The 19843-nt window shown below is 36.0% G+C and overlaps 1 protein-coding gene across 1 annotated transcript; it reads right to left on the minus strand.

Annotated features, from left to right (window-relative positions):
• Nucleotides 1-3348: 3348 nt before the first annotated feature.
• On the minus strand, nt 3349-4278 carry LOC101973374 (olfactory receptor 6C4). The gene has a single exon (XM_005335590.1). The coding sequence runs from the start codon at nt 4276-4278 to the stop codon at nt 3349-3351; it is 930 nt and encodes a 309-aa protein (XP_005335647.1).
• Between the last annotated feature and the right edge of the window lie 15565 nt (nt 4279-19843).

The following is a 19843-nucleotide window of genomic DNA, read 5'->3' on the forward strand; positions in this document are numbered from 1 at the left end:
TTCCACATCCAGGAGTCCTGGTTTAGGAACCTGGTTATCACTTTATGTAACATTCTGTCAGCGTAGGAGAGGTGAATGAAGCAGAGGTGTACAGGAAAGGCTGTTCCTTGTGCTGAGGTCTGCAAGCACTCCAGTTATCTCTCTTATCTCTGAAGAATTGCCTGACAGTTATGTAGCTTGGCTAGAAATTGCCTAGATCATATATTTGTAGTCCCCACTCTCCAGAATGTTCTGGTACACGTTGATCTCACTTTCTATCCAGTATTGACAACAACAGTCCCTGGTACTACTGGTTCTACCACTCCCGAAGTTCTGGTCTTGGACAAGAGTTTCTCCACAATACTAATAAGGCTCCGCTTCTGAGCCAGCTCAGAGCTTTAAAGGTCTTGGTTTTACATAGTTCTTCTGCATACTGTCCTTTAGGCCATGCTGAGCTTGGTGCTTCACCTCCAGAATGTTCAACATGCCTGTCAGCTCTAGGATCTCAAATTGGCAACACTATATCTCCTTAAAGAAGGATGTGACCTGATGGCTGTTGCAGTTGGTCTCAACCACTGCCTCATGCTGGCACATCTCCAGCACTCTGCCCAGGTCCATAGTGGATGCAGTGTCTAGTTCTGTATAGAACTTGTCCCCCAGTGGGCACCTCAGAATGTGTAATTTCTGCTCATGGCTACTGTTGAAGCAGAGCTGCTTATCCTTCAGAGACTCTTGCTGGGTCTACAGGCTGGCCTTAGCTTGGCTCAGAACATTCAGGAGTTTATGCATCCTGCATGTGTCCACATCCACAAGTTGAGTCATGGAGCAATTAGGCATGCAGCCATCATCTAATCCACCACCCAGCTCAACTCAGTCTTTCTCCTCTACCACTGTTTGTGAAGCAGGCTTATCAGTTTTGCCTGTCCCTTTATCTCCCTTTATCCTCCAGCCTTGCCTCCTGGTGCAGCTGCTAGTTCCAAGCTAACCAATTCTTTCCTGTTTTGTTTTCCACTAATCAGAATTACTGAGTCCTTCCAACCTTCTGTCATTTCAATATTGTCAGTCAGTGCCACCCACCCCTTTGATCAGTTTTTCCCCCCAATTTCTTTGATTCCAACTTTCAGAGAAGTTGAGATACACTGTCTATATCCTCTTTGCATTCCTGGGTCACAACCAACAAATTCTTAATGAAAAATGAAAGAACTGTCTCCACTGAGATGTTAGAAATGGTGGACAATACTCATTTCCTATGCCAGATTGCCCTTCTTTCTATTTATTATTGGGCTATGCCTCCCTTAGAAAGACCAAAAGCTAGAGTTTTTAAGACCCTTTCTCTTTTTGTGTTGCTCATTGAGCTGCCAGTCGGAGTGGCCTGAGACCAAAGCTGGTTAAAGGCTCTCAGCTTTCCTGCTCACCAGTAAAGTTAGGGTGAAAAAGAATAAACCTGTATTGGAGTTTTGTCCAGGCAGTAGATGAACTCACAGGGCAGGACTGATGCAGAGTTTAAGTCAGAAGTTCCACGGCCTGAGTTCTAGCTCTGATTGGAACTCTGGAACTTTGTTGGGTGGTGTCTACCTTGAGGTTAGAATGAACACACTCTTAGGGCCTGGCGGATGACAATATCTGCTGGGAGTCTTAATTCAGGCATCACTGGAAAATTCTACTTGTAGGGTAGTGTAACAAATTTCCCCGGGTGGAAGGGGCATGGCAAGTCTTATGTATTCCATCATCCATGAGTATGGCCTTCCAAGGATCAGTCACCACGTGCACCAATGCATTTTTGTTAGGTTTTCTGATCCTTTTCTGCTGGTGGCAAGAACACACAACTCAAAGGGAAAGTAAGTGGCATGCCTCTCCATATCTCTGTCCTGAATCCCCCTGGATGCAATTTTCCCTGCTAGTTTTAATCATGTTCTGCTAGGTGCATGTTAGATCACACAGTAAGCACTGGCTGGGACAGTGACAATATTTGCTATGATCTCCAGGGTTCTCACAATGTGGCTTCTCCTCTCACAAGTTGAGAACCAGAGCACTTTTGAAACACCCAGCTAACTGGGCAGCCTCTAGAGCAGCTGAACTCTGACTTCCCTCCTGTTCTACAGGTATTTACATGCCAAATTTGTCTGCTGTATTTCTCTTTCCCTTTGGGTTACCACTACCTTCTGGTGACTCAGCACAACTGCTGATCTGGCTTAGTAAGCATGCACTCTTTCTTGTCCTCTGATCAAGAAATTAGTGTTTTTGGGTCTTTCAGAGTCTCTGACTTTCCAATATTAAATTTTGGTGAATTCCCACAGTCACTCAGCTTGCTGAAAAGTAGTATTCCTGCTGCTTTGATTCTGAGACAACTGTCTTAAAGATATAAGAACTTGAAAATGGAAAGGAGATCCTAAAATGGATAGCAGAATAGAGGAAAGGGACCAGGGGGAGGAAGGAGAGGGAAAGGGGAAATACTGGGGAATGATACTGGCTAAGTGATATTGTTATATTGTGTGCATGTATAAATATTTAACAATAAATCCCACCACTATGTACAACTATAGTGCACCAAAAAAGTATGAAAAAAAATGCTGAAGACTCCTAAATTAAAGAAAAAGACATAATCAACTTAAAAGTCCATTTGTAAAGATAAGCATTACCAGTACACCCAGGACTGTCAGTACCATGACAATCCTCATAATTTTAGCCTGTTGTTCTTTTCTTATACTCAGATTAATAATGTTATTTGGTTCTATTTTTTTCTATAAAATTTCTCTGTTATGAGAATATAGTTATATATCTTTTTTTATATACTAGAAATGAAAACTGAGGACTTAAAAATCTGTATAACTTCCCTATGCACATATATGAATACACCACAGTGAATCTCTAGATCATGTACAACCACAAGACTGGGATAATACTAATTAGACTAAGATGTACTCCATGATTGTATAAACAAGCCAAATTATACTCTACTGTTATATATAACTAAAAAGAACAACAACAAAAAACTATGTATAAATTCGTTCAAAAATAACTATACTAAGCAGATCTAAAAATAGATATTTTTTAGTACAAATAATATATTTTTATTTAAAGTAACTATAATGAAAAAGTTTTAAGAAGAGTGTTATTATTTTATATTTTTTCAGTTTTTAAAGTAACTAAAAATATATTTATTAGAAAGAAATATTTGAATTGTATTTTGGGAAGATTTTCCCCTCACTGGGAGGTTTAAAATGTAATGTTGACATCCTTTCATGATAAATTTATCTGAGATGTTGTCTTAATGAGGAGAGAGCTAAAGAAGCTCCCCTAAGTTTTCAAGTAGAGGAAATTTATGAATGTTGTCTGGAATTTCCATTGAGTTTAAGGTCATTTCATTCATTAAATACTCACAATTTTTCTGGCCATATCCCTGAAGGCTTGTTTTACCTGTTTATTCCTCAGAGTATAAATGAATGGGTTCAGTAAAGGGGCAACTGATGTATTGAGCACAGCTATTCCCTTATTGAAGGCAACTCCTTCTTTTGCTGAAGGCTTAATGTACATGAAGATGCAGCTTCCATAAGAGAGAGAGATGACAATCATGTGGGAAGAACATGTGGAAAAGGCCTTTTTCCTCTGCTGAGCTGAGGGGATCTTCAGAATGGTCCTGATGATGTTTGTGTAGGAGAGAACTACTAGCATTAGGGTGACCACTAAGGTCAGAAGTGCTAAAATAAAGTCAAAGAGTTCTAGTAGACTTGTGTCTGAGCAAGATATTTCTATGAGGGGTCCATAGTCACAATAATAATGATTCAGCACATTGGACCCACAGAAATCTAACTGACTGGTCAGGATGATTGGGAATAAGATGATCAGGAAGCCACAAATCCAAGAGCAGAGTACTAGTTGGATGCAGACCTTGCTGTTCATGATGGTGGTATAATGCAGAGGTTTGCAGATGGCCACATAGCGGTCATAGGACATGGCAGTCAGAAGGTAAAATTCAGTGGCCCCAAAGAAAATAGCAAAGAAGTACTGAGTAAAGCAACCAGCAAAGCTGATAGTCTTATTCCCAGATGAGATGCTGAATAGTAGCCTAGGAGTGAAAGTAGATGTAAAGGAAATTTCCAGGAATGAGAAATTCCGGAGGAAGAAATACATGGGAGTCTGGAGGTGGGAGTCCAGCAGTGTGAGGATGATGATTGTCAGATTTCCACTGATGCTGAATACATAGGTGAGGAGGAGAAGTATAAAAATTACAATTTGAACCTCTAAGATGTCTGTTAGTCCCAGCAGAATGAATTCTGTAAGATAAGTTTGGTTTTTCATTTTTAATCTTTGCTACCTGTGAAGGAAAAAGGACTTAAGTCAGTGATGGGGACAGAAGAAGATGTCTGTCTGATACATTGAGAAGAGGCTATATTTTCATGTTAAATTAGTTCTAATGTCTACTATTTTTCCATCAGTGTGAGTCAGTCAAGGTTTTAGATAAGGGCTGACTTTTTCAGAAGAGCTGTTTTCTTAAATTCTCATGCAGAAAGATTTTTCTCTATGGTTTCTTTTCAGGATCTTCATGTATTTTTCTATTCTACTTACTAAACCAATACCAAACTTCAGTTTCTTCATCTGCAAAACGGGGATAGTAATAGTACATATCTCAAAGGGTTATTATTGGAATAAAGTAATATAATGACAAAATTGGCACATGTTAAGTTCTGAATTATTGATATATTGCCATAAAATTATATATATATTTTCTCTCTTTTTCTTTTCTAGAACTTTCCAGAATCAGCTGAGGGTAAAGGGTAAAGTCACTTGAATCTACACACTGATTTAACTTTGTCATCTTTCTTTTACTGAAGAATGATCAGTGAGTCATATGTTATCTTGTCTCTGCTGGAAGTTCAAGAGCTGAGAGTCAAGCCTGTGTTGGCAAACTTGTATTCTGATATTTTTCTTGATAATAGTTGGTAAATTCTCTATCACCAAGTAATGAAAATCTGTATTTGTTCTATTTGTTAATGAGGGTAAGGGAAGTACAATAATTTTATTTTATTTTTTTAGGGTCTGGTCATTTTTAAACCTAGAGATAAAATTGTAGGTATGTTTTGTGCACATTATGGTTGAGTATATGTACATTATGGATTGACAAAAAAATAATGACAGTGTGTATAAAGTTTATTTAATTCAGAGCTGACCCTTGAGCTTAGTTTTCATGATTCTGAGCTATCTATTACTGGTTGAAAGAGAAACCTCAGGTATCAAATGATTTCAGGAGGGGCTCATAGAAACCACTTTAAATTCTTCTCACTGACACTGAGGGAGGAATGTTCATCTGTACTTCAGGCCTCCTATCCTACATTCATTAAGCTTCCTGAATGGGCTGCATCACTTTCCTTGGCATACGAGTATAATCCCAACACACAGAATAAAGAAGGAGCAGACAGGTTGTTGTTCATAGAATTGTTAGTATCTTTTTCCAGAAAGGTAGGTGTTTCTCTCAAAGCCTCAAATATCAACAATTCTTTGGGCTTTTTCATTTGTTCTTATCTTCTAAGATCCCTGCAATAAAGAAACCCTAATACATTGCCCTGAATGCCTGGGCCATGCTCTTTTTTAAAAAAATTTATTTTGGCTATTTTAAATTTATCTAAAGTTTTAAAAATGACAAGACCCTAAAAAATGACAGCAGAATGCATTTTGATTTATTGCACACATTTGCAGCACAACTTTACATTTCTATGGTTGCACATGATGTAGCATTGCAACATATGTGCAGTTATGCATGTACCTAGGGTAATGATGTCCATCTCATTCCACTATCTTTCCTACCCTCATCCCCCTTCCCCTTGCCATGCTGGGCCATGTTTGAAATAGCAGAGACCCATTCTTTTTGTTGTCACTAAGAATGTCCTAATTACTAGGATGTATGAAACAAGGCCAGGTTATTGTTTGACTTGAATTTCTAGGGTCTCACATTTGTAATTATTTTTTTGGGTGAAGAGCTCTATGCTATCACTTGAAAATTCATATAAAATATATAATGATTCCACATCAGTAATTTTACAAGACATTCATTTAACATTGTAAATTATAAAAGTTGGAAATAATTTACGCTTCCATCCACAGGGAAATGACTAACTCTTGATGTATCCAAATTATAAGATGTGATCGGCAATAAAAATTTATATGAACCCACTTGCAAATATCTATTTGATAAATTGGTATTAAAGTCATCACATAGATCTTAAAACATAATTGTTAATTACTTTTATGTTCTTAGGGAAGCAAGAGACATAAAAGGAGTTTTTCCTTTATTTCTGTAGCTTCACTGTTGTGAAACAAGTTACTTTCTAATTAAAAAATAAAAATTGCAGTTATATGATTTCATGCTCTACAATCATAAGATGATAACATTGATTTAACTATAAACCAAGATTATACTTACACTTGACATTCAGGGCAAATCCTTCAGAATTTTAACCACAGAAGTCCATGGGATGAATCATAACTTAAAAGTCAGGTGTAGATGATGGGTAGCATAAAACTTAACTTGTTTGCTTTCCCAACACCACTTGATGATATAAAGATTCACAGAAGTTCACAAATTTAAGAAAATTTAATAGAAAAAGTCCTTCTCATCCTGCTATATTTCAGGTTAGCTATCATTTACTATTTCTTATTTCTACATTAACTTAAACAAATTAATTTACTGGCACCCTGGCCAGTTAATAATCCTTTGAGATGTGACTTTTTAAGCCATGCATATTTATAATAGTGATAATAAAACCCTATGAGGCACACTCCATTCATAGCCTTACTTCCTCTGTTCTGACTTGCATGAGGCTGGTTATGTGCTTCTTCTCTGATTTTACCCTAGACTAAAGCATATTTTCAATGATCTATTCAGAGGAGACCTCAGAATACTCAGTTGAGGAAAGAAATGAAAGATCCCAAGAGACCTAAATTTAGAAAATGTTAATGAATCTTGTTTATCAGAAACTCTTGAATTGAACTTTTAATAAGAGATTAGGGAAGAAGTCCAAAGAGACTCTTAGAAGGTAATAAGGGAGCATCTATAGAGTACAAAACCTTATGGAAACTACAATAATAATAATGATTAAAAATGGTCACAGGAAATAGAACAAGACACATTTTTTTGAACAGTTTACTATGTGATGGGCATAAGGATAAGCAACATATCTTCATTATACTAAAGTATAATGCTAGACTATATAAATGAGTTTTTTGTTTAATGGTCATAATGCCATATGCCACAAAAGAATAAGATGTTTGCAGGTTTAGGGCATTTGCCTTTGGTTGCTGTGGAGATCTTACATATATAGGTTAAGGAATATGAGTGGTGAAGGATGGCTTACTATTTTCCCCCAGTAACTCTTTTTCTTTCCTATTGGTCTTTAGTACCCTGATAACTGTCCTCTGGTAGAAGAATGGAGCCCCTGTGTTCTTTTTCTGTTTCCTTCATAAGGCTGGAAAACTGACGCTCCTGCTCAACACTTTTTCAATCCATGCACTCTATATCTCTAAATATTTGCATGAAAATAATTGTCATGTGATGATCCTAAGAGTTGTTAATATGACTCTATTTAATAAGAAGATTTTCAGATTGGATGGTTCCGAGGAACGTGGTTTTGGAGTGATCAATGATTGACTTTGGCCAAGAGCAAATATAAAATATTAATTTTTAGTTTTTATTTAGTGAAAGGAATGTTCCTATTTGAGATTGCTTCTGGATCAGTCTGTGATTAACTTGTGAACAATCTCTTTCCCCTGCCTCTATTTTGGCTTTAAACAGAGAGAGATAAAGGGTGAGTGTGCCCAATATGGATATTCGAAAAGCTAATGAGAGAGAGATAAAGGGTGAGTGTGCTCAATATGGATATTTGAGAAGCTAACAGAATAACAGCATGTAGACTCTTTTTGATAGACATAGTCTTCAGAGATTGTTGGAGGGCAGTAACATATAAACCAGATGTTATGGTTTGGATATGAGGTGTCCCCCAAAAGCTCATGTGTTAGACAATGCAAGAAGTTTCAGAGGAGAAATGATTGTATTGTGAGAGTTTTAATTCAATCAGTGAATGAATCCCTGATGGGATTAACTGAATGGTAACTAGAGGCAGCTGGGTTGTAGGTGGATGAAATGATTAACTGGGGGTGTGGCTATGGAGTATATATTTTTTATCTGGAGCTGGAGTCTCTGTATATGCTTCTTGATCACTATGATGTGAGCTATTTTCCTCTGCCACTCTCTACCTCCATGAGGTTCAGTCTCACCTCTAGCCCTGAGAAATGGAGCCAGCCTTCTCTGGGCTGAGACCTCTGAAACCATGAGCCTTCAAATAAACTTTTCTTTCCCTACAGTTATGCTGATCAGATTCTTTAGTCATAGCAGTGAAAAAGCTGACTACAACACCAAGGCAATAGGTGTGTAGGAGAAGGGCAACAGAGAGGAAATAACAAAATGAGAACAGTGTAATTTTTAGAAGAAATTAATGCAATGTAGAGTTTTGGGAGGATTTATTTGTGGGTAATTCTTGGGTCAGGAGGCTAGACAAAAATATAATTTCATAGTAGACATCATAGATTGACTTTCCCCCTCCTAGCCCACACTTCCTGTTGAGACACCAGAGAAAACAGAACTAGGTGTAGACTTGAGGCAAGCTGAGCCATTATGTTCTCCCTTTTGAGAATATGGTGTCAGGTATAGAGTTTGGGTTGGTGAATTGTGAATCACGAAACTAGCAGGTGATACACACACATACACAATAAATCTACAAATATATTATAAAACATTTGTGCTTGTTTATAAGAAATATTGTGTGATAAAATAATGATACACAATGCATTTGATTTGCTTGTTGGATAATAATGCTGAACTGAAATAGAAATCCACAACCAGAATAAAGGTCTCTTCAAGTAAAGGCAATTGCTGCCCCCACTGTAGAGTAGACCTCCGTTATCCCCAGGAGATATATTCCAAGATCTACAATGAATGCCTGAAACTGTGGATAGTACTGAATCCTACATGTCTTCTCTCTTGCTTGTCTCCTCAAAATCACTTTCTCTCTCTTCTCCTGCCACTAACCAACTTCTTTAGATTTCTCTTTCATGCTTTCTAAAATCTAATAACTCTATATCCTCAACTCCTACCCCCTCAACATCTCATCTTACATCTCACCTCCAGCTTTTTGTTCACCTTCAGAAACTGTAGACCCTATTGCAAACCTACCATTTATAATGTAGATAATAATTGAACTTACCATTTCTGTATATTGTGACAAAACTATAAATGTCTTAATAACAACTACTTGGTTTAAGATTGTATATTGTTTATATTGAGATCTGTTCATATTGTTCTCTCCCTTAAAGAAGAAGTATTGGAAACCTGCAGTGACACTATAAGCCTGTAGGGTAAAAACTGTAATGATTCAGATCCACAGTGCTAGAAGAGAAGACACATGAAAAAACAAGGGAAGAAAGTGCCCCAAACAAATCAAGATATTATATTACTAGAATCCATGGCTAGCTCCGCAGAAGAAATTAGAGAGAAAGACTTTAGGATGTACATAGTTAAAATGTTGTATGAATTAAAGGATGATATAAGAGAGCAAATACAGGCAGCAAAATATCATTATGATAAAGATCTACATAAGCAAATACAGGAAGCAAAAGATTATATCAATAAGGAGATAAAAGTTCTGCAAAAAACAAACAAACAGAAATCCTTGAAATGAAAGAAACAATAAACCAAATTGAAAGCTCAATAGAAAGCATCATCAACATATTAGATCACTTGGAAGGCAGGACCTCGGACAATGAAGCAAAATAAATAATCTTGAAAAGAATGTTGACTACACAATAAAGATGGTAAGAAGCAATGAGCAGAATATTCAAGAATCATGGGATAACATAAAAAGACCAAATTTAAGAATTATTGGGATAGAGGAAGGCATAGAGTTCCAAAGGAAAGGAATGAACAATCTATTCAATGAAATAATATCAGAAAAATTTCCAAACATATAGAATGAATTGGAAAATCAAATACAAGAGGTTTATAGGACATCAAATGTACAAAATTACAATGATCCACACCAAGACACATCATAATAAAAATGTCTAGCATACAGATAACGGAGAGAATTTTAAAAGAGAAAGGAATCAGATTACATAGAGGGGAAACCAATTAGGATATCTGAAGATTTTTCAACCCAGACTCTGAAAGCTAGAAGATCCTGGAACAACATATACCAAGCTCTGAAAGAAAATGGATGCCAACAAAGAGTCTTATATCCAGAGAGATTAAGCTTTATATTGGATGATGAAATAAAAACATTCCATGATGAACAAAAGTTAAAAGAATTTACAACTAGAAGCCAGCACTACAGAACATCCTCTGCAAAAATATTCCATGAGGAGGAAATGAAAAACAACAATGAAAATCAGCAAAGGGAGGTATTACTCTAAAGGAGAAATCAAATCAAGAATAAACAAATATGACAGGGAATACAAATCATGTCTCAACAAATCTTGAATATTAATGGCCTGTATTCACGAATCAAAAGACACAGACTGGCAGATTGAATTATATGCTGCTTCAAGAGACTCATCTTATGGAAAAAGACATCAACAGACTGTAGGTGAAAGAGAAAAAACATACCACTCACATGGACTGTGGAAATAAGCAGGGAGTTTCTTCTTATATCAAATAAAGTAGACTTCAAGCCAAAGTCAATCAAAAGGGATAAAGAAGGACATTTCATACCACACATCAACAAGACATAACAATTCTAAATATATATGCTCCAAACTATGGGGCATCTATGTTCATCAGACAACTATCCTCAAGTTTAAGAGTCCAATAGACTACAGCCCAATAATACTGGGTGACTTTAACACACCTCTTTTGCCACTGGATAGATCTTCAAAACAAAAGCTAAACAAAGAAACTATAGAACTCAATAAAACAATAAATAACTTAGACTTAATAGACATATATAGGATATTTCATCCATCAATGAAAAAGTACACTTTCTTATCAGCAGCACATGGATCCTTCTCTAAAATAGACCAGATATTATACCTCAAAGCAACTCTTAGAAAATACAAAAAAATAGAGCTACTACCCAGCATTTTATCAGATCATAATGGAATGAATTAGAAATCAATGATAAAATAAAAAACAAAAGCTACTCCAACACCTGGAGACCAAATAATATGCTACTGAATGGACAATGGGTTGCAAAATACATCAAATAGTAGATTAAAAAATTCTTCAAGGTAAATGAGAACACTGATAAAATATCAAAAACTCTGGGACACTATGAAGGCAGTTCTAAGAGGAAAGTTCATTGCAGGGAGTTCATTCCATAAAAGAAGAAAAAGACAACAAATAAATAACCTAATATTACAACTCAAAGTCCTTGAAAAAGAAGAACAAATCAACACCAAAAGCAGTAGAAGACAGGAAGTAATTAAAATCAGAGCTGATATCAATGAAATTGAAACAAAATAAATAATTGAAAAACTTGACAAACCAAAAAGTTGGTTCTTTGAAAAAATAAATTAAATTAAATGTTCAATATCTCTAATGAACATATATGCAAAAATTCTCAATAACATTCTGGCAAAAAATCATACATGCAAAAATTCTTCATAAAATTCTGGCAAAACAAATACAAAAACATATCAAAAAGATAGTGCACCATGATCAAGTGGCATTCATCCCAGGGATGCAAGGTTGGTTCAACATATGGAAATCAATAAATGTAATTGATCACATCAATAGTCTTAAATATAAGAAACATATGATCATCTCAATATATGCAGAACAAGCATGTGACAAAATACAGCACCCTTCATGTTCAAAACACTAGAAAAACTAGGGATAGCAGGAATGTATATTAACATTATAAAAGCTATTTATGCTAAGCCCCAGGTCAGCATCATTCTAAATGGAGAAATATTGAAACCATTCTCTCTAAAAACTGGACACTTTAACCAATTCTATTTAATATAGTTGTTAAAACACTGGCAATTAGACAGATGAAAGAAATTAAAGGCATATGAATAGTTAAAAAACTCAAATTAGCACTATTTACCGATGATATGATTCTATACTTAAAAGACAAAAAAAAAATTCCACCAGAAAACTTCTAGAACTAGTAAGTTAATTTAGGAAAGTAGCACAATACAAAATTAACACCCATAAATCAAAGGCATTTCTGTATATCTGTGAAAAATCCTCTCAAAGAGAGATGAGGAAAACTACTCATTTACAATAGCCTCAAAAAAAAAAATACTTGGGAGTCAACTTAACAAAAGAGGTGAAAGACCTCTACAACAAAAACTACAGAACACTAAAGAAAGAAATTAAAGAAGAACTAAGAAGATGGAAATATCTACGTTACTCTTGGATAGGCAGAATTAATATTGTCGAAATGACCATATTACCAAAAGCACTATACATATTTAATGTAATTCCAATCAAAACTTCAATGACATTCCTCATAGAAATAGAAAAAGCAGTCATGAAATTCATCTGGAAAAATAAGAGACTGAGAATAGCTAAAGCAATCCTTAGCAAGAAGAGTGAAGCAGGTGTCATCACTATACCAGACCTTAAGCTATACCACAGAGCAATAATAACAAAAACAACATGGTATTGGCTCCAAAACAGACCTGTAGACCAATGGTATAGAATAGAGGACACAGAGACTAACCTATATAACTATAGTTATCTTATTCTAGACAAAGGTGCCAAAAATGAACATTGGAGAAAAGATAGTCTCTTCAACAAATGGTGGTGGGAAAATTGGAAATCCATATGCAACAAAATGAATTAAACCCTATCTGTCACCATGCATGAAACTCAATTCAAAGTGGATCAAGAACCTAAGAATTAAACCAGACACACTGCATCTATTAGAAAAAAGTAGGTCCAAATCTCCAGCATGTTGGATTAGGCCTCAACTTCTTTAATAAGACTCCTACAGTGCAACAATTAATATCAAGAATCAATAAATGGGATAAATTCTAACTAAAAAGCTTCTTTTCAGCAAAAGAAACAATCAGTGAGGTGAATAGAGAACCTACAATTTGGGAACAAATTTTTACCATATGCATGGCAGATAGAGCATAATCTCTATGATATATAAAAAACTCAAAAATCTTAACACCAAAACCCCCAAATAACCCAAACAATAAATGGCCTAAGGAACTGAACAGACACTTCTCAGAAGAAGATATACAATCAATCAACAAATAAATAAAAAAGTTCAACATCTCTAGCAATTAAAGAAATGCAAATCAAAACTACTTTAAGATTTCATCTCACTCTTGTCAGAATAGCAGATATTAAGAATACAAACAACAATAAGTGTTGGTAAGGATGTGGGGAAAAAGTCACACCCGTACATTGCTGGTGGAGCTGCAAATTGGTGCAGCTAATATGGAAAGCAGTATGGAGATTCCTTGGAAATCTGGGAATAGAACCACCATTTAACCCAGCTATCCCACTCCTTGGTCTATACCAAAGGACTTAAAAAGAGCATACTGCAGGGACACAGCCACATCAATGTTTATATCAGCACAATTCACAACAGCTAATTTTTTTTTGTGGATCCAACTTAGATACCCTTCAGTAGATAAATGGGTAAAGAAAATGTGGTATATATACACAATGGAATACTACTCAGCAATAAGTGAGAATAAAATCATGGTACTTGTAGATAAATGGAAGGTGTTGGAAAATATAATGCTAAGTGAAGTTAGCCAGTCCCCAAAAACCAAATGCTGAATGTTTTCTGACATAAGGAAGTTGATTCATAACAGGGTTGGGGAGAGGAGCATGGGAGGGTTAGATGAACACTAGATAGGGCAAAGGGGTGTGAGGGAAAAGATGTTACATTTTACATTTTATTTTTCCTACCTATTCTGCTTCTTTTATCTTTAGCCAATTACCTTTTGTGTGTGTTTGTGTGTGTGTGTGTGTGTGTGTGTGTGTGTGTGTAAAAAAGGGGAAATGGGTGTAGCAATGATGGTGAAATGAGATGGACATCATTACCCTAAGTACATGTATGAAGACATGAATGATGTGACTCTATTTTGGGTATAACCAGAGTAATGAAAAATTGTGCTCCATATGTTTCATATGAATTGTAATGCATTCTTCTGTCATATATAACAAATTAGAATAAAAAAATTAAAAAAACCCAAAATACCCATACCACCAAAAATATATATTATTAAATATTAAGTTTTACTCCATACTGAAATATTAATTATAGTGTCTTCTCTTATGTGTTTGTAGGTATCTTTTTAATTTTTAAATGATTAAGGAAATATCCTTCTTATATTTTATTGTTTTCTTCCCTTTTTATTGTGGACAGTCTATATTTAACAGGGTTTTTTAAGATTTTTGAGCTAACGTGACATTTCTTATCATGTGATATTACCACTTTTTCAAATTTATGATTCATTTATCAATGAATCATAAATTCCCCAAGTGAGCATGAATGCCTGAAAGGAGTATATTTTAGTTTTTACAGATAAGACTTTCTCTATTTTGCTTAATGGTTTGTATGCAGGAACTTGATTGACAATGATATAACAATAGTTTTTTCTTATCCTCTTCTTACTAGGTTGTAGTGTTTAATGTCAAAGTTTGGGAGAATTAAGTGTTCTAGCTTTATTTATTTCATATGGAACAGTTTGTGAAGCACCATTGGCTTTTTTGCCCATATTTAGAAAATGATGAATATTAAGCTTGAAGATTTCATTGTGAAAATTTGTAAAACATTTAATTTCTGTCATAAGTATATGACATTTGGGTATTCTATTTCTATTTTTGAGAATCTGGAAAGGTGTTTATTTCTATAAACTATGAAATAGTTTTCACTCATTATCATTTTAGCATAAATTTGCTTATAACTTGTATATTGTTAATGACTATTCTAGCATACCTATGGCAATGTTTTCCATTTCATTTCTAATGTTTTAATCACCTCTTTTATTTTGTTCATTTATAAATGATGTATTATGTCTTGTTGAGAGCCACAGCCAAAGGGGCCCCAGCAAACTTCCAGCTGCCGGCTGATGATCCAGCTTCCAGCAAACTTCCAGCTGCCGGCTGATGATTGGCTCGCAGCGGCCCCAGCAATCTCTAGCTGATTGGCTCCTCTGTGGTGATGTTCATTGGGCTGTTTCCCTGCCCTTCAGACTGCCAGCTGATGATTGGCTCACAGCGGCCCCAGCAACATCTAGCTGATTGGCTCCTCCACAGAGCTGCTCATTGGGGGACTTCTTGGCTCTGCCCACGCAACCCAGCCAATCGGCCTCAAGAGCAGGAGGATTGTGGGAGGTGGTGAGGTTGGTGTGGGTGAGAGGCTTGTGGAAGCCGGTGGTGGCAGTTGGGCTCTGAGGGTTTTTTTCCTGAGGAGCTGTTTTGTTTGGCGTTTGTAGTTCTAAAAATAAAGTTAGTTTCTTTTGACAAGTGCTCCTGAATTGTGCCCAGCCAGACTACAGCAATGTCTATTAGTATTTTTGATGAATTTTAGAAAGTAAATGAATAGATTTTTTTCCTTCTAGTTTGACTCTGTTTTAAATTAGATAATCTATTTGATTTATGGAATTATTGATATATTTTATTTTATGTTGAGTTACATTTTACATTCTACTTTTGCTATCTATTCTGCTTTTTTATTGTTAGCCATTGAGCTTTTTTGTGATCGCCAAAAAAAATTTCATTCAATTTTTTGCTTTGATAGTTTACAACTAATATACTCTTACTATTTTCTTTTAGTGAGTAACCAAAAGAATCACAATAGTCTTGATTTTTTTCTAATGGATTCTTGAATTTTCCTGATTTTTGCTCTCTATGATCACATTCTAATATGCAAAATTTAAAAAGAAAATGATCTGAAGAAATATTTTGAGGTTAATAAATGTTGCCTTTATCCAAAAATGCAAACAATAGTAAGTGTTGACAAAGATGTATGGAAAAAGGCACACCCATACATTGCTGGTGGAACTGCAAATTGGTGCAGCCAATATGGAAAGTAGTATGGAGCTTCCTTGGAAAACTGAGAATGGAACCACTATTTTACCATTTCTTGGTTTATACTCAAAGGACTTAAAAATGACGTACTATAGGGACACAGCCACATCAATGTTTATAGCAGCACAATTCACAATAGCTAAATTGTGGAACCAACCCAGATGCCATTTAGTAGATGAATGGATAAAGAAATGTGGTATATATAAAAATGGAATATTACTCAGAAATAAGAGAGGAAAAATATCATGACATTTGAAGGTAAATGGGTGGAATTGGAGAATACAACTCTAAGTGATGTTACCAATCCCAAAAAGCCAAATGCTGAAAGTTTTCTGTGATATGAGGAAGCTGATCCATAATGGGGATTGTGGGGAGCATGGGAGGATTTGATTAACTCTAGATAAAGCAAAGGGGAGGGTGGGTGGGGAGAAGGAATAGGGGTAGGAAAAACACTGGAATGAGATGGACATCATTACCCCAAGTACATGTATGAAGACACAAATGGTGTAACTCTACTTTGTGTATAACCAGATTCATGAAAAATTGTGCTCTATATGTGTAATATGATTTAAAAAAAAGAAAGGTAAGATTAACCAAGGATTTATTTAAAGAAGTCTCTACAAAGCAATAACCATGTGGTTCAAAATATACTTAAAAAGGTTTAGTAGAGAAATGATATGGCCTTTTAAAAAACAAGTGGTAGAAAAGCCTGTGAAAAGTAGTTGCACATTAAGAAATAATGACATTATTCACTCATCTATTTGTTCTTTTACTATTTGAACATTTGTTGAGGCTAATGCTAATTTATGCAGTAAGACCATCAATTCTTCTTTCAAAGCATTGTTATATAGCTCAGAAATAAGATAAATTGGAGGAGGTGAAACAGTAGTTGCTATGAATCCTCATTGGAATCTCATTAGGGTGAAGAAAGAGGCAAAATAGTTCATTAGTTCTCATGCTCTTTGGGGTTTTATGTTAACTCTGAAAGAGAAAATAAATAAGAGATTCAGGTTGTTCAGAAAAGATAGGACATCTGAAAAGAGAATCATTATGAGAGAAATCAAGGACAACAGGACACCTGCCATTTTTGAAAAGAAGAAATGCAAATGGCCAGTAAATACAAAAAATCTTCAACATCCTTAGCAATTAGGGAAATGAAATTCAAAATTACACTTAGATTTCATCTCATTCCACTTAGGATGGCAATAATTAAGAATGCAAATAACAATAAATGCTGCCAAGGATATAGGGAAAAAGTTACCTTCATTCATCATTGATGGGATTGTAAATTAGTACAATGATTTTTGAAAGCAGTATAAAGATGCCTCAAAAGACTAGGAATGGCTCCAACATAGAGCCAGGTGTCTCAATCCTTGATATTTATCTAAACTAAAATAAAAGAACTAATAAAAGAACTAAAATCAGCATACTACAGTGATTCATGAATATCTATTTATAAGAAGCACAATTCATAATATCCAACTTATAGAAATATCCTAAGTGCCCATCAACAGATGAATGGGTGAAGAAAACAAGGTATATATACACACAATGTAATTTTATTCAACTATAAAGAAGGACACAATTATGTTATCTGCAGGAAAATGGTTGGAACTGGAGAATATCATTTTCTTTATCCATTCATCTACTGAAGGGCATTTAGGTTGGTTCCATAGTTTAGCTATTGTGAATTGTGCTGCTATAAACATTGATGTGGCTGTGTCCCTGTAGTATGCTAGTGAAATAAGACAAACTCAGAATGTCAAGGGTCATTGTTTTTTCTCATGTGTAGAAGATAAAGAGAAAATGGTAAAAAGAAGGGGACAAGTCAATGAAAAAAGAAGGGAAATCAGGAGAGTAGAGAGGTAGAGGAAGGGGACAGGGGTGGGAGTACGAGAAAAAGAGGAGGTACTGGGAAATGAAATTGATCAAATTATGTTATTTGCATGTGTAAATATATCACAATGAATTCCAAAATTAAGTATGTGAGATTGAACATGTGTTTAGGTTTTTTTGGTATGGTACTGGAAACTGAACCAAGGGGCACTCTACCACTGAGTTACATCCCAATCTCTTTTTTTGTTTTTTTTAAAGACATTAATGAAAGGAATTTTATTATTCTTTTTTATTTTTTCAATTTTTAAATTTTGTTATATATTACAGTAGAATGTATTACAATTCATATTACACATATAGAGCACATTTTTTTCATATCTCTGATTGTACAAAAAGTAGGGTCACATCATTCATGTCTTCATACATATACTTAGGATAATTATGTCTATCTCATTCCACCATCTTTCTTACCCCCATTCCCCTTTCTTTTCCCTCCCTCCCCTTTTCTCCTTTGCCCTATCTAGAATTCATCTAATCCTCCCATGCCTCCTGCATCACATTATGAATCAGCAGCCTTAAATCAGAGAAAACATTTGGTATTTTTGTTTTTTGGAATTGGCTAACTTCACTTAGCATTAAATTCTCCAACTTCATCCATTTACCTGAAAATGCCATGATTTTATTCTCTTTTAATGCTGAATAATATTCCGTTGTGTATTTATACATTGTTTAATCCATTCATCTACTGATGTTCATCTAGGTTGGCTCCACAGTTTAGCTATTGTGAATTGTACTGCTATAAACATTTATGTGGCTGTGTCCCTGTAGTATGAAAGCAACCACAATAGGTGCTGGAGGGAGAGAGGCAGGAAAAGGTCCTGCCAGCCTTCATGATGCAGGAAGAGGTGATCGCAAATGGTGCAAGTGTGCCTTCTACTGACAGGCAAAGATTATATCCTTCCCTAGGTCAATGGCAACTGCCTCCTTATGAGGCAATGCCAAAGCCAGCAAGGAACCGTGACTGATTATAAATGACCAGGCCCCTGGACAGGCCCAAGTCATGGTCTCCCAGAAACCCATTCCAGAGGCCAGAGATCCTTTTGAAGATCTAGGTAGAATAAGAGATTGAAAGTTGGGTAGGGAATACAAGCCTTTCCAGTCAACATGACCCCCACACCACAGCACCCTGCCACTTGGTATCCACACACATTGGGTACCCTGAAGGAGTTGAATACACAGTAAAAGAGGATGGGCCCCAGGGGGTGTTTGCAGAGCAAATGCTCCAATTACTCAGTCTTGAACTTAATTGCCTTTAAGACTGGAAAGACCTAGCCAGAGTGGCTCTTGAGCCCACAACATTTTTGAAGTGGGAGGCATTTTTCTATGATAAATGTGAACAGCAGGGGGATCATAACCACACCACAAATGTTAACCTCCTGGCTGAGTGCTTGCAGGGAGAAGGAATCTACAGTCTCCCTGAGGTACAAGCCACAGGCCCACCAAATTATTTCAATCAGGGGCAGCTCTGTGCTCTCAGAGCCTGGAAGAAGTAACCAGATGGGAGAGGTACAGTTTCTATACCGGGCTTAAGGCAGAAAGCCACTGAGGACTTGCCACTGTTTATTGACAGAGTAAACAAGGTGGTAGAAGGGAAAATGTCTTATGAAAGAGCTAGGGCAGCCCTAGCCAAGGAATTGACCAGGAATGAACAAAAGTAGGAACATAGAGCAACAGTGGTGCCAGTACAAAGTGGCACCTGGATGACTGGATTTTGGCCATCCAGGACATAGGGACTCAAACAGCTCAAGTCAGTCTGCTTGCCTCAGCCATGACATTTGCATAAAAGCCTGACTAAGGAGGCTTGCAGACAGCTAATCAGAGACCACAAAAAATGTGCACCTTTCTTCCCATTGGCCCTTTACAACCTGCTGGAGTGAATCCCTGAAAGTTAAAATCTAATGTTTTATGGCAAATGGATGT

This window comes from Ictidomys tridecemlineatus, chromosome 6 (genome assembly GCF_052094955.1).
Source record: "Ictidomys tridecemlineatus isolate mIctTri1 chromosome 6, mIctTri1.hap1, whole genome shotgun sequence".
NCBI lineage: Eukaryota > Metazoa > Chordata > Mammalia > Rodentia > Sciuridae > Ictidomys > Ictidomys tridecemlineatus.

Bases quoted from the DNA above. Each gene is read 5' to 3' on its own strand.
- LOC101973374 (XM_005335590.1), bottom strand. From the start codon at position 4,278: ATGAAAAACCAAACTTATCTTACAGAATTCATTCTGCTGGGACTAACA.